Source organism: Lactuca sativa, chromosome 4 (genome assembly GCF_002870075.4).
Source record: "Lactuca sativa cultivar Salinas chromosome 4, Lsat_Salinas_v11, whole genome shotgun sequence".
Taxonomy (NCBI): domain Eukaryota; kingdom Viridiplantae; phylum Streptophyta; class Magnoliopsida; order Asterales; family Asteraceae; genus Lactuca; species Lactuca sativa.
The window spans coordinates 82,602,952-82,629,186 of record NC_056626.2 but is presented as its reverse complement, the minus strand read 5'-3'; the positions used below and the strand labels follow the sequence as shown (position 1 = coordinate 82,629,186).

Sequence of the window (26,235 nt, the reverse complement as noted above, 5' to 3'; positions counted from 1 at the left end):
GATTTTTATATTATATAAAAATCATATCTCCTCCATACGAAGTTGGATTTTTATAAATTTATTTTTTCAGAATCGTGTCCCCACGAACTTTCCAAATATGTTATCCAATTCGTATGGTGTTATGAATTTTGTGCTTCTAATTCTTGGCTTTACCTCCTAGTTGGTAGCGTATTCACGAGTATGTAGTTATGAAATTGTTTTTTATTAACATAACGTATATGTTACAACTTTACCCTATTACATTTATGTATTCCACTATTCTTATCAGCGGGTGGTGACATATTTTCCTAGTTGTCACATTTTATGTCGTTTTGATTGCCACCTACCCCTCCAGAACCATTGTTGCAGGTGTTTGGGACATATTTTTTTGAATATTGGAAGAGTTTATAATTACTATATTATTAAGTAGGAAGGGACTACGCTACTACTCTCCCCTTAAGAGTCTAATAAATGCCTCTTTAAGATTGTCCCATGTTCGAATAGCTCCAGGTGCGGGTGACTTCAACTAAAATTTTGCATCTCCAGTAAGCGTTACTGGAAGCATCCTTAGCAAAACTTCATCTCTATTGACATTTAGAACATTGAAATAGTTAGCAATGTACAAGACTTCATCGATGTGCTTGAAGGCATCTTCGTGGTCCTTCCCAAAGAACGGGATATCTTTAAGCATGGCTAAAATATGCACCTTAAGTTCAAAGTTTGCGGTTGTTGGAATTTCGGGCAGTGCCAGACTTGGCTCGTTGTTGTTACACACCCTTTTCATGTACTTCTCCATCATATATCTGATACGTCTGCCATTTCTTCGACCTCGCTTATTATTTCTTCTTGTGAATCTTCCTCGGTAGAAGTTTCTAGTTCGTATCCTACTTCTTTCTTGCTTAAAGTCTTCTCAAAAAGCTTAAATTTGTCGGATTGAAAAGTGCTACTTGAATCGTCGACCTTCTTGTCTTTCTTATTGTGGAAAACTGATTCTAGATTTTTGAGGGGTAGAATTATTGGAGTTATGGATCCTCGGGTCATAAAGCACTGAAATAAAACAAAATAAAAACACGTAAAAATTAACTAGGAAGAAAATAAACGAAAAACTGTAAAGTACTGAACTCACGTCGTGAGAACTGAACAAACATAAAAAATAAAAATTTTGCAAAAAATTAACTTTTAGCGGGTTTTACCCCACAAAAAGGATCGATTAACCTAAAACAATTACATTAACAACTGAAATAGTCGTTCTGTGGAAATGGCGCCAAAAACCTGATGTGTAATTTATATACTACCTAGTTTTAAATTTATAATCCTAAACTACTTAACTAACCAATTGCACTTAAGCAGTGTACCCAGTCAAACTTATAGAATAGTTTAGGTAAGTTGGGTATCGAACTCAGGGAACGAATTTAGATAATAACATAATTACTAAAAATTAATCTAAAAACAATAAGTAAAGAAGGGGTTTTATTTGATTTTGCAAGTTCAGATTAACTTAAAACTCAACACTCAACTAAAACAATTGTAAACAAAATTAAGATGAAACTTCTGTTTAGCTTCGAATACCCCTTTTTCCTATGTGTAGGTTCTAAGTATGGATTTGTTCAGTTGGTTACCAATATAAATATAATTAGCATTCTTGATCCGATCTCCTAATATTTTCACCATTTCATGAAATACTATGTAATGATCATACACAAGCAAACACATAATTGATTGTTAATAATAATTGGATTATGTAAGATATATCTAGATAATCATCTAGGCTCAAGACAAATTGCCAAACACAATTATGATCAAATTTATGTTCTCCAACACAGTTAAAGTTTTTGCCTTTATTACTCAATCTAAGATGTGATTAATCCTATCTCTAGTTATTTAATGATCATAAACTATTAGGTAAACAAGTTCATGCAATTCAATTGGTCATTAAACTACACTTAACTTGAATCAAAGCAACAAAAATGTAAACTTTAACATGCTACATAATGTTAATCAAACACATGCATTAACCAACTTCATAAAATCCAAATATAAGAAACTAGCACATATTATTAGGGTCCATCTACACTAAACGAAAAGCCTAACGATTAGTTGCACATAGCAGAAAATAAGCACACAAAAACATAAGAATTCGACATAGTTAATCTAATGCAAACCAAATGCTATGTGTAATTTTCAAATCTTCAAACTCCAAGCGTTCTCTCTTCCAAAAGGTTTTTTTTTCGCAGCTCTCTGGCCTCTAAAATCGACTATCCTTCTAAAAAATCAGATCCAACCTCCTAAAGATGAATATATGAAGGAGTATTTATAGTTTCCATAAAATCATGTCTCGCATCGTGAGAATTAAGGTCTCACATTGTGATCTTAGATCAATTCGTGTCTGGCAAGGAAACTACATTCTACGTAGTTATCTTCTGGAAGAATCCTCCTCACGACGTGAGATTATAATTACTCACCTCGTGATCTTAGTTATTATGCATATTGTCGAGATTTTTCCTCTCGTCATGCCATGGGGCTCTGAAGCCACGTCGTGGGATTCATATTTTCATGGTTTCTTCCTTTTAAGCTCCGTTTAGCTCCCAACTTTAGCTCCAGTCTTTCCAGTTCTAATATTTGTTAGTTTTGGTCCTTTTCCTTCAAGAATGTCTTATTTGGCTGTAAAATGTAATTCAATTCAGTAAGTTCCAAATATCTTTTCTTTTAACCAAATTATAGTTTAAAATGTATTAAAATAATGCCTAAATATATGTATAAATATAGCAATATCAAGTACCCACTCTATCTAGATGATGTTGGTTGCAAATAGGGTGAGAATCCTGAATTTTAGGGTTAACTTAGCTTAAATAGCCCAAAAGTTACAATTTAGGCCCACAAAGTATAACAAAATAACCCCTAAACCCATGTACATGTTCAATGTTCATTTTATTACACTTTGGTCCTCATAACTCAACTTTAAACAATGAAAAAGTTAGTTTAAGAAAAGAACTTAATGAAAGGCTAACCTCATTAATCGTTGACGATTTGGTTCATACAACCTCTTATTCCCCCTTCAAGGAAAAAAGATATATGACTTGTCCCCCCTTACATAAACAAGAAACATACAATCTATTACATTCCTCATCCATCTCTTCTCCAAAGGATATCCATGTATAATATTACACATACATATGCAAAGTCAGCATAATAAGTAAGTTAGTGTAACTCACCTAAATAACAAGTCGTCTGAGTTATACTATTGAAGTGAGCTAGGATGAAGTCCCCCTCTATAAAAACCTATATTATGATACCAATAACCTTTACTTAGACCACATTCCATATTATTACTTTATAGTACTTATATCCTACTTTATTTTACTTTTACTTTTGGTAAAACTGCCTTTTTGTTGAGTGATTTACCCCTCTTATCTCCATTCTTTTTTAAATGTTTTTATTTATTATAATAGAATACTCTCTTAACTTTCTTAGGATATAAAGTAAAACTTCTAACAATTTTACTACATTTTCTATAAATTTTACAAATTGGCTATAAAAATATGCCAACATTTTGGACTAATATGGAAAGATGGTCATCATCACCCTAGGAGGAGTGAAGATCATTACTTCGCTAATTAGACTACCTTATCTAATTATAATTCATGGCCTTATTCCATTTAGAATTTTGTTGAATTAATTATGCGTTTTACAAAATAGCTACTACAATCAACCATCTTCACATACCAGACTGTAGAGAATGTAATTTCCACCAAACTTGGGAATGGAATTAGTATAAATTCATTTGGAGTGATGAAACTATACATTCTTTCAAAGCACAAGAACATAACTTTATGCAAATGGGAGTTCCCTAGATTTAATTATGAATTTTACAAGATAGCTAATGTGACTAATGGGTTTCCTAGACCAGCCTACATTGAATGCAGTAACTACCACATTTGTATTTGAAAACAGATCAAACCCTTTGGATGGAAGAAACTAGACATCCATACCTTTTCAAGGATATAAATTTCATATAAATGGTATACTCCATTGATTTTATATGATTTTTGAAAGATAGGATACATATTTCATGAATTCACACATTGACATGTTTAAGTCTACTTTTCACCCCACCCATTAAGTACTTAATGGATAAGCCAATGACTATTGACTTCAGTGAAAAGAAAGCCCAAAGCATATAATTTTTATGAATAAAATAAACTTCTTAATGGATTAAGATTTATGCTTGAAATCAACATATTAACCACACTTTTCACATAAGATGATCCCTAGAAGGAATATTGGGTTTGGATTTCAATCCAAACCCATTAAGCACTTAATCCCTGATTTTGAGTAGAAAAAGAAGAAGCACCACTCGACCACCATGAAATGGTGGTTAAAATCCTCACACATGAACATTAAAATCAAAGGCCACATAAGATTTGATTGACTAAACTTCTAATGAACATTAATGTGATTGAAAAGAACAACCCACAACCACCTCACGCTGGTCTATGATGGCGATGAAGTGACCTCCGACAACTACCACCACTAACGACGGTGGTGACTTGTGGCGATGGTGTTTGGTCATTTTGAAAGAAAAGAAGAATTAGATGAATTAAATTACCAATCAAGGGATGCTAGCATCACCACCATCTTCTTCCATCATCTCTCTCCTATATCCAACCATCTTCCATGTTGAATCTCTGACGAACACCTCATTTCCCTGTCTCCTTCTTCTCTCGATATTCCTCCCCATTTTCTTCACCTCACAACTGGTTATGTAGCAAGATGAGTGGCTAGGGTTTTGGCCTATTAGGTGAAAGGGTTGTTTATCTATTATCAAGTGGTCTATAGGCTTTAGCCCTATATTTTCACTTCAACCCCTCAAATTTTCCATTTTAACAAAAACATTCCCTAAGGTCAAATGTCTTAACAATTTAAGTTTCTAACTTTAACCCTTTTAGTATATCACTGCATTTGAACTCTTTATATAGTAAATAGTTATTTGTAATTAGTTTTATTAAAAAAATTTCATTTTATTTATTAATATTATTAATATTTCCTATTATTTTCATATATTTATATTATTAATTAACCTTTCTAAATTATATGAATAATCCTTTTTACTTATTTAGCTTATTTATTAACCCTAAATTTATTTTTAATTTATATAAGTATGCTCAAAATTTACTAGACCATTTTTCTGGGTTCACCATTTCATGTTATTCACAAAATGTTTAGTGTATACAATGACCGATAATTTTGTATCAATCCACAATTCAAACATGCAAGTCCAAATTTTATAATTTGAAAAATCATTAAAAATTAATTTTCTTAAATTTCCAAAAACAAAATGTACTATTAACATATACCTTGAATCTAAGTTTGATTGTTGTAATCCTTGATCTAGCAGTTGATTCACATTCCAAATATGGTTGGAAAAATGTTACAATTTCAGTCCAAGTTTCTTTTTTATAATGACACCGTCCCTAAGTGTGAACTTTGTTGCAGAAACATTTAGTCCCTAAATACAAAGCAATTTTGGGCAAATTCGATTTTGAATTGTGATTATGTGTTTACCCTCATATTGAAATTCCTAATTGGTATATATCCTTCCATTAGATTAGCACCACGCTTTAAGGAACACCAATACCTTATACTCACTCATCGCTTTGGTGTTCTTCTTCTTCTTCTCGGTTTAGAGACAACTAGGCATAAAAACCTTGTAAATTTTTTTTATGATTTCAAAAAAAAGCTTTAAATCTTTTGTATATATTTTGAATTTGTTCTAAGTGACAAAAAGAGTTTCGAAATGTCATTTTATGGTTATTTTGAATTAGATGAAGGTTTTTTTGCCACATGTCACCCTCTCTCACCATTTTTGTTCATCATAGTCATGGAAGGACTAAACGTTGCCCTCAAATCAGCGGTAGAAAAAGGATTGTATAAAGGTATCGAAATCCCAGGAAGTGGACTAGCAATCTCCCATTTATTCTACACGGATGATGCATTGTTCTTGGGTGAGTGGTCCTGGTCTAACCTGAAGAACCTGCCTCGTATTCTCAAATGCTTATACGCATCTTCAGGTCTACAAGTCAATTTTTTCAAGTCCAAGGTATTTGACATTGGTGCAATGCATGCAGAGACTTCTAACTGGGCGAGTTTGCTTTGATGCAAGGCGGACACTCTACCCTTCACCTACCTTGGAGTCCCGGTTGGTGCCAATATGAATTTGGCCAACAATTGGAGTCCAATAATTAGCAAGATTCAAGCTAGACTGTTCAATTGGAAAACAAAGACACTCTCATTTGGTGGCCAAGTGACATTAATCACATCAGTTCTAGGCAACTTACCTACATATTACCTATCCTTGTTCAAAGCCCTAATGGGGTGTTGTTGGAATCAATTGAGAAAATTAGAAGATCGTTTTTGTGGGGTACAAATGAAGGGAAGAGGAAAATACACTAGGTATCATGGAAACAAGTTACCACACCCAAAGAATTAGGTGGTCTTAGAGTTGGATTGATTCGAGCATTAAATATTGGTCTTATGATCAAATGGTAGTGGCGTTTCAAGAATGATACAACATCTTTATGGGAACAAACGGTTACGGGCATACACAATCTCCACAAAAACCACATGATTACCTATGTAAGAAATCTATCACGGGGGTCTGGAAAAATATTGTTGGGATGGTAAAAGACATTGAAGCACACGGTTAATACTAAATGATGTATTCAAGCACGTAACAATCTCTGGAGAACAAACCCTATTTTGGCAAGATACTTGGTTGGGACACGAACGATTAAAATCAAAATATTTGTCACTCTATGAGTTGGAATCCAACAAAAGATGCACTGTAGCAGATAGAGTGAGTCAACTTTTGGAATTGGAAGTCGTGTCTTATATCTGCTGGGTTATCCACTGAATTACAAAACTTAAGTAATGAAACAGTCTCGTGCCACTTGGGTGATGGCCCGGATCGATGGCAGTGCTTACTTGCTCCATATGGATATTTAATGGTAAGGACTCTCAGGGGTAGAATAGACTTTTTTGCACTGCAATCTGCAACACTTCCTAGAATCAGTTGGTGTAAAATTGTCCCACTCAAGGTGTTGTGTTTCATATGGCGTGTAGCTCAAGGTAGTATCCTTGCCGCTACAACATTACAACAAAGAGGAGTCACCATTAACATCACTACATGCTCGAATTGTATTTGAAAGAAGAAGATGCGGACTACATATTGTTTAACTTCCCTTTTGTTGGACTCATAAGAGAAAGAATTTTTACCTGGTGTAGAATTAACCAACATGGTATAAACAAAAGTAGTGATCTTCTTCAATTCGCGACTTCATGGGGAAGATGCCCCAAATTAAGGAAGAGAATAACAGTCATATGTTATAGGATGCTATGGATGAACCGGAAGTGCAGGATGAAAGACTGTTTCAAGGTGCATTATTATCAACATCTGGTATCGATAAAATCAAGTCACTATCATATCATTGGCTCAACTGTCGGGAAAATGTGATGTTGGTAGTTGGTTGGGTTGGAACTCTTCTCCCTTGTCTCCGTTGTAACCCACCTCTTTTGTTCCTTTTCTGCCCCTTCCTAGTCACTTGCTAGGCTTGTGGCTTCTTAATAAAATTTGTTGTTTCTAATATATATATATATATATATATATATATATATATATATATATATATATATATATATATATATATATATATATATATAAAACTTACAAAAAAATATATATAAAACTATTCTCAATCTAAAAAAAAAAAAAAAAAAAACTAAGAGTTTTGAACTTACTAAGCAATATATAAAACTATTTTCATAACTTAAAAAAAAAGGGAAAAGAAAAGAAAAAAGTTTTGAACTCATTAATGCCAAATATTCGATAAACATCTCGAAAAACACCTTTTTTTTCATATATGTCTGCATCATGCATAGTTTCGAAATAAAAACAAAGAGCACTATATAGATGAGTGTCGACTTTGATAAACATTATATAAAGACCACAATAATTGATTTTGAAACCGATAATAGAGTTTAACTACGTTTTAAAATTGAAGATTTTTCTTACAATTTAAAAAGGAATAAAAAATAAATAAATAGAAACTAACTAAATAAACAAACAAAAATCCCATTGTTATATCTATTTTGTGAATAAGGTCATTCTCGTCCAGATCGCTTTTATTAAATATTTTTCAAAGGATACGTAGAGAATTTTCAAGTATATGATTAGGATGAAAGAAAAGCAAAGCGAGGGTATGATCGTCATTTAAGAGCAGCAGACTAGAAGTAGCTGCCTTTTCTTCTGGGTAAATCTCAGACGCAAGGATCATTGTTCTAAAAGACAAACCAATAACATCATAACAGTTTGCCCACTCCCGACCAAATTCACTTCATCTTGCTATAATCCCAACACCTTCTATATGTTTCGCTGTCTTTTTTCTCCAGAAGTCGATATGATTTAGCGTTTCTTGTTAATCTGAGGAGTTATTCATCTTATTCTTCTACACCCGTTGCAGAATCTTCTTCAGGTAACGTGCTTCTTCATATCCAAAATTTAGTTTTTTTCTTTTTCGATTTTTGTAATTATAGCAACTTTTATTGATAATCTGAAGTGTTATTCCACATGGGTTTTCAATTTTGTGTTCAAATTTCTTGTTAATCGCATCGTCAATCTGTATTGAATTATGCACTTCAAGTGTTTGATAATTTGACTGACTGATTCGACCTCTTACAGAATTATCATATTACTGAGTGTAGGAGTAGCTGATTTATTCTTATGTTTTTCCTTTCAGTTTTCCTTCTTTTTCTATACATTTGTAAAGCGTTGATTGTATCTAAGAAATGAAATCTTTGAATTTCTTATGAATGAAGTTCATTTGTGCATAAACTATAGATTCGATCTTCAAATCGTTCCACAATAGTCATGAATGGAAACCAGCCTTCAACACTTAGAGATCAGAGAGAAAAGCAGACTTCATTTCTTGAGGTCAATTACAAGATTCACAACCATTTATACCAAAATTGATACTTTCTATATATATATATATAAAGAAAGATCATTTATGATTTACCTTTCTTTATGTTATGTTCAGGTTGTTAATACTGAAAAGCTATTATGGGCAACAATTCAACATAAAGGCATACAGCATTTAGAGGTTCAAGATCTTTATCTCAGAGTGCGATCTGGTTATGAGAAAATCATCCTTAATGATTACAAACAAGTCGATCTTCAAGAAGTTGAATATTCTCTATGGAAGCTTCACTACAAACACATTGATGAATATCGTAAGAAAATCAAGAAAGTGTCATCGGGAACAGAAAGCACAAACAACCTTAATAGCCACGTGGAAGGATTCAAATTGTTTCTCTCTAAAGTTGCCGAGTTCTACAAGGACCTAATTGCAAAATTCAGAAAAACTTTTGTATCTGAAGAAACATTGTTGAAAAAGAATGGAAATGGAGACCCTGTTTCTAATGAAAACACAATATTACAAAAATGCCATTATGTATGTCATAGGTTTTTAGTTTGTTTAGGTGATCTTTCAAGATATGTTGAGCTTTGTAAAAAGCCCGAGGTTCAAAAATGGGGGGTGGCAGCTACTTATTACTTAGAAGCAACAACAGTTTGGCCTCATAGTGGAAACCCTCAAAATCAGGTATAAAATTGTTTTGACATTGTTTATTATTTATGATGTGAAAATAATTGATGAAATTTTTTGAAGTTGGCATTATTGGCAACATATATTGGTGATGATTTTCTTGCGTTATATCATTGTATAAGAAGTTTGGCTGTGAAAGAGCCTTTTCCAGATGCTCGAGATAATATTATGTTGCTTTTTGAGAAGGTAACAAGTTGATATTTTCATTTTTTGATTTATATGAAGAAGCTGAAAAACCCTAATTTGATGTTAATTTGCAGAACAAATCATCGCAATTAGAATCGCTTTCTACCAATGCCCATATTGATTTCTCAAAGCCATTGAAGAGGCTTTCATCGCAGATTAAGTCGCATTCAAGCATGGATTCTACGAATATTAAATTAGGAGGTAATGGGAATGAGCATGTTTTTCCTGTGAAAACAGATCTTTGGCCTCTTTTTGTGAGGATGATGAGTTTCTTTCTGGTTAAACCGAGTTTTGAGGATTTACCTCACACTTTCGCATCAACAATGAAGGAGTTGGAAGCAGTATTGGCATTAAACGAAATGGAATTGAATTCATCGTTAGAACCGTATGATCAGTTCGATTCATCAAGGAAAGGACCTTATCGAGCTCTTCAATCTGTCGCCATTCTCATCTTTGTAATCCATAATCTGATGAAAACTCCGGAACTTAAAGAACTAAAAGGCCAAAAAGACGAACAGCTTTCAGCATGTAGCTCATGGGCCTGGACGTGTATGTTTACTTGTTTGGGTCATTTTATCCAGCGGTGTCTCAGCCTTACCACCGCCGGATCCGATCGACAGAACTGCTGCTCGTTGTTGCCTGCGGTGCTCGTGTTCCTGGAATGGTATGTTGGTGTGATTGATTTTGCAGGAAGTTATGATGAAGATGAAAAGGTTTGTAATGCTAAATCGTATTTCCTTGGTGCTTTGGTTGATCTTGTGAGCGGATTTGATGAAAACCCTAATTTCTCGAATCGAATTGCTTTGTGGGAAGACTATGAGTTGAGAGGATTCAAACCTGTTTCCCAATCAAACGAGCTTCTAGACTTCTGTAATTCCGAAAATAGACGGAGATTCGACTTCGGGAATTCGAATTCGATCCGTGTCAATCGCGTTCTTCATGCTTCCATTAAAGTAGCCGAGAAATTGCAGTGTGGATCGATCATTTATGATCGATCTTCAAGGAAGTTTTCAAAGAAAAACGAGAAAGAGATTATCGAGGAAGAAGAATCGAGTGTCGTTGAAGAGGAGGAGGTGATTCTCTTCAAACCTCTCACGAGATACAACTCTGAACCGATTCAGACTGAAACTGAAACTTCTGATCAAGAACATCTTCGACGATCTTCATCTCTAATCGGTGCACAAAATGCTGCAGGACCTCCTTCCCTAAGTGGCTGGGTTCTTAATAGAGAAAGCTTAAACCTAGAAAGAGAAAGAGGATCACGAAGTCCAAACCAGAGAGAGTTGTCTCCCATTTCTGAAATGCCGACATCATCTTATGTAGCTCCGATTCCTTCAGCCCCATTGTTACCGGACGATTTTAGTTCTGGAGTTCCGGGCTTTGAGGATGGATTCCGGCCACCGGTATTTGGATTAAGTTCTTCGGAATGGCTTTACCGGTATACAAACAACCTGAGTCTGGAGCGAGGCAATGGAAATCTTCCGAATCCCAACCCTCATTGGCCGGTTTCGGGAAACAACCCTGCCGGAACTATCGCCGGAAACTTCCATGGATATGGTGGTGGTTCGAGATATGACGTTGTTGATAGGTGGGGAAACCCATTGCTTACGAACCGGATGGTGTATTTGGAGAACCCAAGGGAGAGGTTTTTGTTTGGTGGTGGCGGCGGCGGCGGCGGCGGTGGTGGTGAACAGCCACCAGTTTTGCAGCATGTGAAAGAGAGGGAATGGCAGCTGCCGAACGAGTCTCTGTTTAGAGGTAATCCGTACATGGGGAATTGAAATATTTATTTTTTTATGATTATGTTAATATAAACTTCTGTATTGTATTTGTAATGTTTTGTGTATTTTGTCTCCTTTGTTTGAGGCTTGTATCGAAGATCTGTACATTGTAATTTTTAGTGAATATAGAGTGATTTTGGAAGAAAGGGTGCTAATGTTTTCTTTGTTGATTGATGAATATTAAATTGCAACAACTATATGAATTAAGTTTTGTTTTACTACATTATAAGTTCATAACCAAGGTTGCAGAAAACGTTAGACGTTAGCTAGACCGTGGACTGAGGTCTAGGGATTAATCGGCTAGGCGGAATTAATCGAGAACCATTAATTATTAAGAAAATTATTCGAAAATTTGTAAATATAACTTTAATCGTAAGAATATAAATAAATAAGCATAAAAGTTTAATAATAAGTTTAACAAACACAACAATTTATCATCCAATTAATAAGAACAGTTATTCAAATTTTAATATATTTTAAGAAAAGAAGTAAATTTGTGTATTATATATTTCAAAATATATAAATTTTGAAAATTTTGGAGAAAAACTTTAAAATTTAATTTTTAATTTTTTTTTATATATTAGTTGAATATTGAGATACTACGAGCTTTTGAAATTTTGAAAATTTTGGTTTAATATTTAAATTATTGAAAATTTGAAAATTTGGCCGATTAGGCTGCCTAGGACCGATTAGAACCGTCTAGCTCCGACTTTGACCCCCTTTGACCAAAACCGATTAGGCCGATCGATTATCCTTAATCCTATTCAATTGAAGACCGTCTAGCGATTAATCCCCGATTAATCGGCCGCCTAGACCGATTTTTACAACACTGTTCATAACAAAAGCTGAGAATTACAAGAAACTACGTCATGATTATACATTTGTTAGTTAAAAATTGAATAGACGAAATACCTTAAAATGTGATTTTCTTTTACAGAAAACAAGTTATATAATTTATTTTTCTTAAATTTCGTACTATTTTTATAAGTTTCAAACCTATTTTTCTAAAAAAAACTAGTTATAAATTTCGAGCATGTTCATCCTATGACTTTCAAACATGTAGTGTCTATGAGTTTCGAATATGCTATTGTTAGGTATAATTTTTGAATATATTTCAAATATATTCATCATATATGATATTTAAGACATGTATGCATGGGGTACTAACTTACGAAACTACAAATACAATTCCTGATGAGGTTATTGTGATTTACTCGATTTAGGTCTAGCAATCGTGTCGTGTTCGGGTTGACGTGTCGCGGGTTGGCGGGTCAAAATATGCCAACCCAAACACGACCCATTTAAATATACATGTCACGGGTTGGCGGGTTTGGAACTTAAACCCATATATGACCCATCAACCCATTTATTTATACGGGTTCACAAGTTGGCGGGTTCGTGGGTCGGATTTGGGTTCGTGGGTCTAAATTTTAGATATTTAAGTCTTAAACATCCAAATGAAAATTAAAAACATTCATAGAAACATGTTACAGACTTAGTCTTATAGGTTACGACTTATGACCTTAGACCATCCACCACGAGTAATAATGTCAAAACAATCAAATGGTCTATGAATAAATTGTATATATTATATAATACTTATTAAATATTAATACTTGATACATAAATACATTTAAAAATATAATAATTTTTTTATCAAGAATATAAACGGGTTGGCGGGTCAACCCGTTTATTTTTTGAGAAACCCATATATGACCCGTTTAATAAACGGGTTGACGGGTTGGCGGGTTGAAAAACTCAACCCAAACCCATTTATTTCGTATCGTGTCGCGTGTCGTATCGAGAATTATCAGCCCTAACTCGATTCCAAGTATTTGAACGAAGAAGCCGAGTTTGACACTGCCATTTAGTATACTAAATTTTAATAGAAATCTAATATATGTGATTTAACACTTCAAAAAAAAAAGGGTAGTTTATATTCGGTCTCTTAAACTTCAACCTTGAAATAAATTGTTCTTTAAAATCATAAAAATCTAATTAATTAAAAGTAAAATAACTTCCCAAAAACCAGTAGTATTGGACGTGACTTTGGGAGCCTTTTTTTTTTCTTCAAATAAAATAATTAATGATACTGATACAACAGGATAATAAAGAAAAAATTAAATGATTTGAGACACTGTGATGCTATTGGGTTATTGGGCCATGAGCCATGGGCCAATTAATCATATCTGCGACTGTGATTTGAGAATCCACGCTGAAAACAGTCCGCCAAAATTTCCAAATTGAGATGAAAGTGTAGATGCGATCTGATTTTTTGGTCAAAATCAACTAAATCGCTTGCAGAATCGACTTGCTGCAATCACTTATTTGCTAGATTGCGTGATCTTAATCTTAATTTTCCCTCCATATCCTCAAGGAAGTTAAAACCCTCTTCATATATATTTGGAGTAAGAATCGCCCATCCGTACAACTCAGAATTGAACCCTAATTTCCAGATCAAGCTACCCAGAATGGAAGGAAAACAATCTGTAGAAGATGTGTCATCAGCAACAGCCGTCTTTCTCGGAGCCTTAGCCCCTGGTGTTAACGTTCGTAGACTTTTCAAATCGCCAAGTATTAATTTTCTCCATTTTATTGATCAATTACTAATCTTTCTCTTGTTTTGATATCAGGGTCCAACCTGGAATGCATTAAAAGGAGCATTCTTCATGTTGGGTGTTTGTCTTTGTGCTATGTTGGGCTTAGCTTTCTCTTCTAGCGACTCTGCAATGGTGCTTCATGTTACCTTCCTTGTTCTTATCACCGGCATCCTATTCTTTCTTCTCAGCGGGTAACGTTCTTAAATTTGCATTTATTTTTGGTAAATTATTACGATTGATATATGATAATATGCATTGATGATCTATGACTTTTTGAATTGATAATTGATTTGTGTCCAAATAAGTCTTAATTATTAAGAGGGAAGTAGGAAGCTAGTTGAATCTTTTTTTGGTTTTCAGTTGATATATGATCTGTTTACAAGATCACAAACTCTTGAATCTTTAATGATCTACAAAACTACATTAGATTACTTATGTCAGTGATATACTAATGATCATTAATGGTTCTATGTGGTTACTTTAGAGTTTCCTAATGATCTTTTAATGGTGTTTCTGCAGCTTTCTTGCGCAGACTGGCTTGGTTACTGTTGAACATCAAATGCAGGAGATAGGCTTAGCACCCAGTCAAGCTGACAAAACAAGTGAAAAGAACAAATAAAGAAGAAAACTTTTGGCTAATCATACCTTCTTATTTAAGACCTTAATTGTTCTTATAGAAAATTTTGAAAATCATTCTTTTGATTTTGTGATTCTTCTTTGATAATATGATGTGTAATTTGCTTGATTAATGTTACATGCACATAATGTAAAACCCATAGAGAGACTATATAATAAAAAGAGAAGTAAAGTATAAAGGGATGTTAAATGTAAGAGTGGAGATGGGAATCCTAAACGCAACAAACCACAGAAACCAAACTGTAAAACTAATGCTGGAAGTGAGGTTATGAAACCACGAACACCTAAACTGTCCACCAATGATAAATAAGATCAGAAGTAGTAGACTTTAAGCAGACATTGAGTTTGACTTTGATCTTTACATCGACTTTGAGTAGATTACTCTTCCAATTCAGATGCAAAAGATTATAAGTAGACTTCGACTTTGAGCAAATTTAACCTTGATTGGTGTTATTTGCTACAACATAACGTAATGCTGATCAATCGACTTAGCACCTAAGTGACTGAATAGCCAACATCTTACAAGACTAAGCGTAGGTGGTTCTATAGGCATTCTAAGGCAAAACATCATCTCTAGTGAACAAGGCTAGTCACGGTTTTCTGATTTCCACTAGAAGGAGGTATATCTGACCCAAAAGAATAATTGAGTAGAAGTTTGAACACCACCCGGGACAAAATAATCCATGAACAAAAACAAATACAACCCATAAATCTTCTTGGAGAAATCGAAGTGCTTGATTCCTAGAAACCCATAAATGTGCTTGCAAAAATCTTTCATCTGAAAATGAACCAAGAACTATCTTTCACACCGTCAGATGGAGGTGGTGTGTAGGGTGTTGGTGAAAGGTTACGAGGGTTCTGGCTAGAGGAAAAGGGAGAAGGAAACCGCCGACAATAGGTGATAAGAGACCCAAACTAAAAACGAGGAGAGTGGTAGGGAAAGTAGAAGTAAAAGAGAGAGTACAATGACATCGGTCGATGGTTAGAGGAGCTGCGATAAGATCGTCAAAATCTAACCGTAAGGTCATCTTCAACCCTACTGCAAATCCTATTTTTTTACACCAAATTATTGTAAACCCATCTTCACCCACCATTTTGGTGTCACACAATAGTATATCACCAATTTTGGTCTTATATTATTCTTTTACAACAACATAGTGTGAAACTTTCAAGTGCCAAATTTAATCCCAAGTATCATGTTCATTTATTTATAGTTTATAAAATATGATTAAGTATTTTATAAATGTAATAATTATGAATTATAATAATGTGTTATATATTAAATTAATATCAATTCACAATATGCAAATAATTTATTTGATTATATTGTATAACAATATATTTTTTAAAGTTATTACAGCAAAAAATATAATGAAGAGTGCTTTGATAATCTATATAAATTTAAAGAAATAATATGTTAAGGAATATATTTATTGATGTAAAAAAGGTATAAAAATAAAGTAGAGTTGGAAATAAAATAATATTTGCACCATTTTTACATCATTAATTGAAATAGATTTCAAGATAATATTTCATTGACAAAACTTTCAAAAATGGTCCATGTGGTTTCATAAAATCTGAAGTTTGGTCGCTAATTTATAAAAACCTCACGGATGGTCCCTGTGGTTTCAAAACTTTTAATGTGTATTCCTTCTGCCTAACTCTGTCAGCTTTCTACCGTTAAGTGGGGGACATTTTCGTCATTTCAATACTCAGGGACCATTTATGAGGTTTTCTCTCTCTCTCTCTCTCTCTCTCTCTCTATATATATATATATATATATATATATATATATATATATATATAATTAAAGGGCCCCACCCTCTCTCTCTCTCTCTCTCTCTCCATCTTATCCCTATGGTCTCCTTCGTTGTGTTCACCTGCATCTTTCACAAACATACACACTTGACAGACCTTCACAAAGCCACCGATTTAACACAATGAATCTTTGTTTAAACCCACGGTTACAATTTCATCAGCAAAAGAATGTTCATCAAGAAGAGAATGACGAAACATCATCTCCAAAAATATTTATATGAATCCATGATTACAGTAACAAAAACAGGGGAACTAAGTTTAAATCAGTCAGGAAAATGATTTCTTGTCTAAGTAAAAAATCTTTATATGCACTAGGTTTGATTTATGCTTACGCATTTCAACAAACACATCGTGTGCATGAGTTATCTAACCAGTTCGTACCTGCTCTGCACCACCCATTGACTAAATTGGTACATGACAACAGACAACATTTGATTCAAATCATGCTTTGTTTCGCCTATACTTTGTTTAATTCGATTTTGTAAACCTCCTGTGAATGATTATGTAACAATAGTGAAGAAGACGACTTGTGATTTGTTTCAGCAGTTAGGACAAGGTAGTAAGTTTTGTTCACCAGAGAAGAAAGTTAGCTGAGAACCTCTGACTTCCCTCCTGTTTCCTTTTGTTTTTGAATCCCAAGCATATCCCTCACCATATCCTGCTTCATCCATCGAGTTTCAGTTGAGATTCTCCAGCGAAGTCACAGGGCAACATCCCATCTTGTTTTCCTTTTTTTCACTGATTCCCCAAAAAGCCAAAACAAAACCCCTTACCTGCTGCCGATTGTGTCGCCCCACCAGACCACTTTTCCCCTCCGCTTTCGCATTCCTTTCCGAGGTAGAAAGAGAGAAGCCTCGCTGCTTCGTCCATTCTCTTTTCTTCGGACCAACTGAGCAAGGGAGGTGTTACCTCCTCTTTGCGATTAAATCCCTCCACGGATCCATCTGATTGGACCTCTAGTTCCTACTTCCCTTTTGCACAAAAGATGAACCACCGGAGGCGCACATTTGTTTCGATCGTATTCATTTTTCGCTTTCATTTCCTTCATTTGATCGATTATTCGATTCGGAGAGAGAGAGACAGAGGCAGAGAGAGAGAGGGTAGGGCCCTTTATATATATATATATATATATATATATATATATATATATATATATATATATAGAGAGAGAGAGAGAGAGAGAGAGAGAGAGAGAGAGAACCTCATAAATGGTCCCTGAGTATTGAAATGACGAAAATGCTCTTCACTTAACGGTAGAAAGCTGAGGAAGTTAGGCGGAATGACTAAACATTAAAAGTTTTGAAACCACAGGGACCATCCGTGAGGTTTTTGTAAATTAGGGACCAAACTTAAGATTTTGAGAAAACACAGGGACCATTTTTGAAGTTTTGTCTATTTCATTTGTATTTCAAAAGGAGGGTAGGGTGGGGGCCTTTATATTATAATTATAAAAGTATGATGAAAATATTATAATTAATGTTAAAAATATAAAAAATAAGTTAAAAGAGTATGATAGTAATTTTAAGTTTCACATCCACCTAATCCACAAAGAAACCTTTTCGAAGAATAGATAAGTTTATTATATATGACATTATGGCTTGGTGCAAAATACCATCAATGTATTGCTTATGAGACATTGGGAAATTTTAGAGCTATGAGAAATGACTTAAATACTTAGAAAATGGTGTAGTGATCCTAATTACTTAAAAGAAATTTCGAACCAAGTGTAGATATAAGCATGATATCGCTATATTTATATATACATTTCATGCGATATCTTAATGTTTCGAATTATATTTTCATAATACTTGGAAATTACATTTTGCAAACAAAATACGTTACTGAGCAAAAAGGAATCGAAACTGAGGTGAAATGAAAAGGCAAAAGGGGGCAAATTAAGCAGATCGTGCATCATACATCTTCTATACACGCAACATAGAAGAGTTTGAGTTATACAAAAAATCATTTACCTATGAGCCTCATAATTGGGCCAGTTCTGAAAAGTATAAATATAGGGTTATCTTCAACATTAAAGGGATCCAACAAGAAAGAAACAGTTTTTTGGGCCACTAGAAGCTATTCCAAGGAAATTTTGAAGCTATAAATGCAATTTGGAGCAAGGATATGAAGAATCAGGAGCCGGATAAATAGGACTTCAATTAGTTTGTTTAACTTGTTTAGCATACTTTTGATGATTTCGTTATGTTCTTACTATCTCGTTATAGGCTAACAACCCTTTGCTTTCATTAGGAGTACATGAAATCTTAAGTTTTGGTGTGATTTATGTGATTCAAATATTTTGAGTTATTTAATTTATCATGTTTGTTTGATCAAAGATTCATGTGTTAAAGTTTCTATATTTATTACCTATTGCTGAGTTAATATAGTCTAGATGACCAATCTGACTTTGTTAGCTTGAATCATTTAAATTCATGACCATTGGCAATTATAACTAGAAATGGATCAAATCCTAAGGTTAGACTAATAAAGTAATGAACTTTAATGTGTTCATTGCGTATGATGACCATCCTGTGTAATTATTTGTTTTTCATGACCATTGAGATCAATAAAGATAAAATCGTGCATGATACGAACTAAAATACTGATAATGGGGAATGTTAATCTGCATGATCACTATGATTTAAATTCCTTAGAATCAGACCAAGAAGCATAACCAATCTAGGAATCAATGAGTTATTACTAATACCCATTGTACTTCGTAGAAATACATCATAACTGAAAGGCGTAATTGAATTTAAGTGAAATTATATTTATAATTATTGTTACTAAATCCAATTTCTAGTTGTATTTGTTTTGATTGTTTTTTTTTCATCTTAATCTAGTTTGTGAAACACAATTCTCCTTTTACTTTGTTTGTTTTTTTTTTACTTTAATTAATAATTAGATTTTCTAAACCAAATCGTACCTGTTCCCCTAGAGTTTTGATGTGCAATTTGTATACTATCAGTTCTAAATTTATAAACCTAACCTACTTAACTAACTAATTGCACATAAGCAGTGTACCTAGTTAATTTATAGGATAGTTTAGGCAAGTAGGGTGTCGATCATAAGGAACGAGGGTTCAATTAAGAAAATAACTACTAATAATTAAACTAAAAAATATACTTAAAATGAGGGTTTTTACTGATTTGCAAGTTCAGTAACTTAATTCAAACAATTACCAATTAAACAACTATTAAAATTAAGCAAGCAAAGAAAAACAAATTTTAATTTTAGTTTAAAGAGTACTTACGTTTAGTTCCGAATTCCCCCTCCTTATGGTTGATATCTAGTGGATAAATTATATTGATTACCAATTCATTAAATTACTAGTTATCATGATATGATACTGATGAGAATAAATCTCAGATCATTTAGATCTTTCACAGGTAAAAAGACGAAGAAAAAATAATTCAAACACAATATGATTATGAACACAAATTATGTTGTAGGCTCGGGAGCAGTCTAGTTACTAGCTGAAGGCTTGATGGTGGTTCAACCCAGTGCGGCAGGTTTGGTTGCATACATTGTATTATGTTGCTGTGTGTGGTACTTTGGGGGAACTCACTAAGTTTTGTCTTACAGTTTGATTTTTATGGTTTTAGGTACATCATAGGACAAGGATAAGGTGAAGGCGTGATTGTGCACATCATCCTTGATATTTATTGGACTTATGATTTTTGGGATACTCTGATTATACTTATGGTTTTGGAAACTATGTTTTGTATGAATTATGGATTTTGAGATGGTTTTAAAAATGAAATTTTTTTTCATGATTTTTGGGATGCTACATTATATATTCAACGAGGTGAAAAGCTCCATCAAGCTAGTTATTGAAGTAAAACTTGTCTCTTTTCATTCGATCGCGAATTGATATAGGATTGGGAGCTCGCTAAACTGAAACAACCATATTTTTATTTGATAATTTAAAACAATTTAAAAGTATTTAATTGCTCAAATGCATTTGTTTGCGGAAATACAGTCCGATAATCTTTAATTCACAAAACATTCACAGTTTTCAAAAGAGTTTAAGAGAGCGTAAACAATCATGATATTATTAAATAAAGTACATAATCGCTATATAAATTTTCCCCTTCTTAAATAACCATCGTCTTCTAATCTTCATTCACTACTTTCACTTGAATACATATCAATATATGGGTTAGGCATTAGAAATGCCAAGTGAGCAATACCATGATTTCATACCTTTGAAGTCATATGAATTGGTATATCCTTTAACTAATGAGAAATCCCCAAAATCATTTGAAAAACTCTTGATAAAATAAGTCCTTAAACATACATAGTATTTAGCTCACTGAAAACTCGTATGTCCTTAGTTATTGGTAAACCACATGTTATTTAAAAAAAATCATTAGTCATTATCTATCATTTAATAATACTGAAGTTAAAATATAGCATCATTACGGTCATAGTAGAGTAGATACAATAAAATATGCTTCTAAACCTTCTAATTCAATCTCATATGTACAACCTCATAAGTTATAATGTGGGAAGTGTCTGACATCATCATTGTGGGGGAGTGTCTAAGGAAAAAGGCTCATATGCCGAACATTGCAAATGGAACTCTTAATTCATAGTGAGGATGCGTCAGTCACAAATCATATGCAGTATAGCTAGTCTTGCATGCAAGTGAGATATTGTATAGAGTATAATAACTAGTCATTAAACGTCATTGAAAGTATTTTATCATGGATTTTAGGTTTGACAAAGTCAAGTCATTCCCATACTCGCTTAAATGTGTAACGGAAAAACCATTTGTAAATCATCGTATCCATTTAGTCTTCGAAACTTAATTTTAGAAAATATCATTTCACGAATGCACAGATATATGCATATTATACTTCACATAGCAAGCAAGTTGGTAAACAATTGATCATACTTTATTTCATAAAATTCATCATTTGTTATAATAAAGACATATATTTGATAGTTACTCATCCCAACAACCTTGTAAGTTATTTCACTTTCTTCCAAGCTATCTTACTTCTTAATCACCACCTATTTATCATAATTAACTAATTACAAAAAGACCAAAATGCCATAAGTTTACTAGCTCACACTAGGTCTTAAATACTCATTTTTACTCTAGAGATATGTAAAGAACAAGAGGTTAATTGGACAAGCCCAAAATCGAAGTAAAAATAGTTTTGGATTTTATCCAAGGCTCTGCCTCTCCCATGCTCAGCCTATCGTTCCAAAATATGATTATTTTTCCCTCATAGCATCAGTGTAGTTTGCTCATATGGCTTTCAAACTCTACCAAACTTCACAAATAGCCATTTGTGACATAACAAGTCCTAACATCATTATTACATCTCAATTAAGTCCAATATTTTCATGACTTAGTGAATAAGACATTGAAGCACCAAAGAGTTCAAGGAAAGCTCATGTAGACATCAAACGCCTTTATTAGTCAATAATCTTTTAATAGCTCTTAGTTCACTACAATTTTTCCAATCAATTAAAACACATTAAGAAACTAATAAACATTGAAATACTCAATTCCATTGGATTCATGGTTTGGAATGGGTGATTCAAGAGTTGAGACAACTCAAAACTTGATTCACATCATTTAACTTCAAGCAAGTTTCATATCTATTTTCCTAAAAACCAATCATCAATAATCCAAACTTCCACTTGATCTAGTTCTCCGGTTCATATAAATTTACAACAATTAGTGAATAATGATTCATTTTAATCATCTTCAAAATCTCATAAATTTCAATGAAACCCAATATCAAGTTTGTACTCAATTAGTGTATCCAAATGGTGATTAATGAATATACTACTTAAGATTTGTTTCTAAAGCATTGAAAAAAGGTCAATTCAGTCATCAAAATCATTTAAACTAAATCACACATGATTTCACTATATATGGAGCTTCAAATCCTTACTAAACACTAAAATAATCAAATAGGGTTAGATCTTATGGTGTTTATGAGTCTATATGCTAGAAATATTAGTTAAATCAACTAATTAATAAAACCTAACTAAATCATAAATATTGGATGGTAAGTTCATCCCCAAATTGAAGAATAATTTCCAAGACAAAATAGGAGAATTGTTACCTTCTAAGCTTGAGGATGAATCTCTAGCTTCAAACCCTAGTTTGTTCCTTAGGAAATGAAGTCGGTAATGAATTTTAACTTACGCATTTGAAAATCCTTTGCTTGGCATGAGTAAGAAGTGGGTGCAGATTTTAAGGTATAGGAGATAGGGTGTCATTTGAGTTGGTAGATGACAGTGACCTGGGCTCTAAACGAGTGAAGGTAGAAGGCTGAGAAGGGTCAGGTGTAAGGGTTGAATGTAATGAGCGGGCAAATGGTTGGTTTGTTGAACCGAATATAGGCAGTTGGACAAGACAGGAGGGTGAGAGGGGGGTTTGAGGGGTGGTAGACGAAGTCAGTAATGAATTTTGAGTAGGGATAACATTCTCGGTAGAAATATTATGATGGGTAGGTAGGTGTGGGGTTAAGGTAGTAAGAAGAGGACGTGTAGACTCATAACTCTCTAAAAAGGTGTAGGAAGGAGCTTTGTTTGGTGTCATCGACCCAAAAGGAAAAATGGTTTGATAAAAAACAGCGTGTCTAGAGATGATGATATTATTTGTATCAAGGTTAAGACAACGGTATCCTCTATGATTCATAGGATACCCAAGGAAGATGTATGGTGTTGATCTAAAGTCAAGTTTATGAGAAGCCTTGATATAAGGGTAATAGAGGCAACCAAACACATGAAGATGGTCATAGGTTGGGTGTTGATTATAGATTTTGTAGAAGGGGAGACATTGTGAAGAGCGATAGAAGGAAGGATATGAAGAAGGTGAGCAGCCATATGAAGAGATTCAGTCTAGAATGTTGGAGGAAGCCAAGCATGAAACAAAAGGGTGCGAATGGCATTATTCAAGGTGTGTAACATGCGTTCGGATTTCTCATTTTGTTGAGAGGTGTAAGGACATGAAAAACGGAAATGAATGCCCTTCTGAGAAAAAAGAGCATGAAATTTATGATTGTCATACTCACCACCATTATCACATTGAAAATACATGATGTCCATCTTAAATTGGTTGTGGAATTTTTTTTTTAAAGTGCACGAATTTTTCAAACACATCAGATTTGACACGAATAGAGTAAACCCAAACATAATGAAAAAAATCATCTAAGAATATGACATAATATTTAATGTCATTCAAACTTTCAATAGGGGATGTCCATACATCAGAATGAATTAATTCAAAGTGGAAATTGAGAAACAAAAGTAGCAGTACTAAATGACAATTTAACATGTTTGCCCAATTGACATGCATGACACAAAGTTGAATCTTTAGTAGAAGAACATGAAATAAAACGATTTTGGACAAGTTGTTTGAGGATGTGTTGACCAAGATGACCAAGACGTTGGTGCCAAACAGACGGAGCAACGGAAACGAAGGCTTAAGTTTTTAGAGAAGTGATAGGACAAAGATCATCGGTGCTATCACATCGGATGAGAGTTTGTTTGATGCGATAGCCCTTCACAGAAAAACCAAAAGTGTCAACTTCAATAGAGCAATCATTTTCACGATAAAACGACAAACATAAAAAAGATTTTTAATAATATTAGGAGCAATTAAAACGTTTTGAAGAGTTAAGGTACGGTAAGGATTGGGAAGCGAACTGTCATTTAATGTCATGGTATCTTTGGCCGAAACGTCCTCCTCCCCGGCCACCTCGGCAACCATGATGATCCCACGGTAGCCTCCTCTACCACCGTTATTATTTTGTTGCCAGGAAGGTGAACTATATGTAGCTAGGATTTTGAATAGTAAGAGCATGGGGGAAGAAGAACTGTCGACATAAGTAATGATAGAGTCATGTTTTTCATCTTGTATCATCTGTTGTTCTTCACATATAAGTATGGATCTTGCACCCAGAGAGATGAAGGTGGGTCTCGATGCGGCGATGCCTGATATTGATTACAATGTAGCAAAATTTTGAAGACAGACCACTAATCATGTATGCAACAAGAGTGGTTTCAGGGACTTTAGCATCCATGTGTTCCAATCGATCAGCAATAGATTTGATTTTACTACAGTACTATGTGATGGAAGAATTACCAAACGTGATGTTTCTGAGTTCACGATCCAACTGAATAACCTTGGATGCTTTGTTATCATGAAAAACCTTTTCAAGATTTTCCCAAACTTCATAAGCTGTTGTCTACTTCTTAAAAATCATGTGGAGAAGAGATATGGAGAGAGTGCCATATAACCATGATTTCACAATGGAGTCAACACGAAGCCAATTATCCTTCGCAGCAACAAATTTTGCAATAGCTTTTTCTTTGTCTTTGTCGCTTGTTGCAGTAATACGAGGCTTGAGACGGTCATCTGTTCCATACCCAATACAGTGAATTTCAAATAACTCCCTCCAAATATCATAATTTATTTGATGCAATTCTAGTACAAAAGGAACCACATGCTTGATATTGATTGTGGATGATGGCTTGGCATTCATGGGGATAGACATGCTGAGAAACAGAGAAGAAGCAGAGAAGAAAAAGAGAAAGAGAAGCAGAGAAGGTAGGAAACAAAATAATGGGAGAAAGATCGAACAGTTTGCAAATAGATGATGTCGACTAGTGTTTAAGGGTAATCAGGCGATATTGCTCTGATACCATGTAATTGTGATTATATTCCGTAACCCTTTCTCCCATTCAGTTAATCAATATATATACAATGAATACAAATGTATAGAAAACAAGCCAAAGCACACATGGGCTAACAATATTAAAAAGATGATACAAACTAATAAAACCATGCTAACATGTTCATTCAAGCACACCAAAATCACAAATGAGCGCTCTCTTCATTCAAATCGTTTTTTTCTCTTTCAAATAGAAAGCACACCCACTAGATACTCTCATACTTTCGACATATGGCTAAAATAGTTCCTCGTGATTCTTAGTTCTACTATTTGACATCATTTCCAATAAACTTCTTTGATGAAACCTCTACTTCATTGACTAGGTCAACCCTAGATAAACAAGTTTGAATAGTTGCCAATCCTTGTTCCTCTTTTATATTTTCTACATTCGCATCTTTGTAACCTGGAAAGCTTAACTCTTTCCTTACCAATATAAGTATATTGAGCATATCTCATTTTTCCTTTGAATATGTTGATGGTGAGATTCTTTTGAAGATAGCTTCATCTATGTCCCTATAAATGGGGAACAACACACTTCTATCCTTCTTCTTCGACTCTCTTAGAATCATTTGTAGGTTTAATTAAGTTTGTTTGATATGATCTCTAGGTTCAGTAATCCCACTCATCAATTCCCTATAATTCTTGTGATTTGGATAGCACCTTCAATTGAATACTCCAATGGTGATAGTTCCATCGATTTAATGTGGAAGTAGAGGCTAGAAGATGTGTTTTGTGAAGCCATCTAATTCTTTATTTTTTTGTTTTCTGCACGTACCTTCATTTTTAAACTAAAGACCATGATACCACTTGTTGGATTTAACCTTAGAACATCAATAATTTTTCATAAAGATTACTATGAACATGATAGTTC

At 33.8% G+C, this 26,235-nt stretch overlaps 2 protein-coding genes across 2 annotated transcripts; both read left to right on the top strand.

Annotated features, from left to right (window-relative positions):
* Positions 1-8,160: 8,160 nt before the first annotated feature.
* Positions 8,161-11,751, top strand: LOC111894968 (nonsense-mediated mRNA decay factor SMG7-like). Its single transcript, XM_023891053.3, has 5 exons — positions 8,161-8,507; positions 8,873-8,965; positions 9,072-9,635; positions 9,702-9,824; positions 9,899-11,751. Exons 2-5 carry the CDS (start codon positions 8,903-8,905, stop codon positions 11,603-11,605), a joined length of 2,457 nt encoding a protein of 818 aa, XP_023746821.2. The 5' UTR covers positions 8,161-8,507; positions 8,873-8,902; the 3' UTR covers positions 11,606-11,751.
* A 2,064-nt stretch (positions 11,752-13,815) lies between these two features.
* Positions 13,816-14,954, top strand: LOC111895002 (uncharacterized). Its single transcript, XM_023891091.3, has 3 exons — positions 13,816-14,154; positions 14,239-14,396; positions 14,725-14,954. Exons 1-3 carry the CDS (start codon positions 14,077-14,079, stop codon positions 14,822-14,824), a joined length of 336 nt encoding a protein of 111 aa, XP_023746859.1. The 5' UTR covers positions 13,816-14,076; the 3' UTR covers positions 14,825-14,954.
* Positions 14,955-26,235: the final 11,281 nt, after the last annotated feature.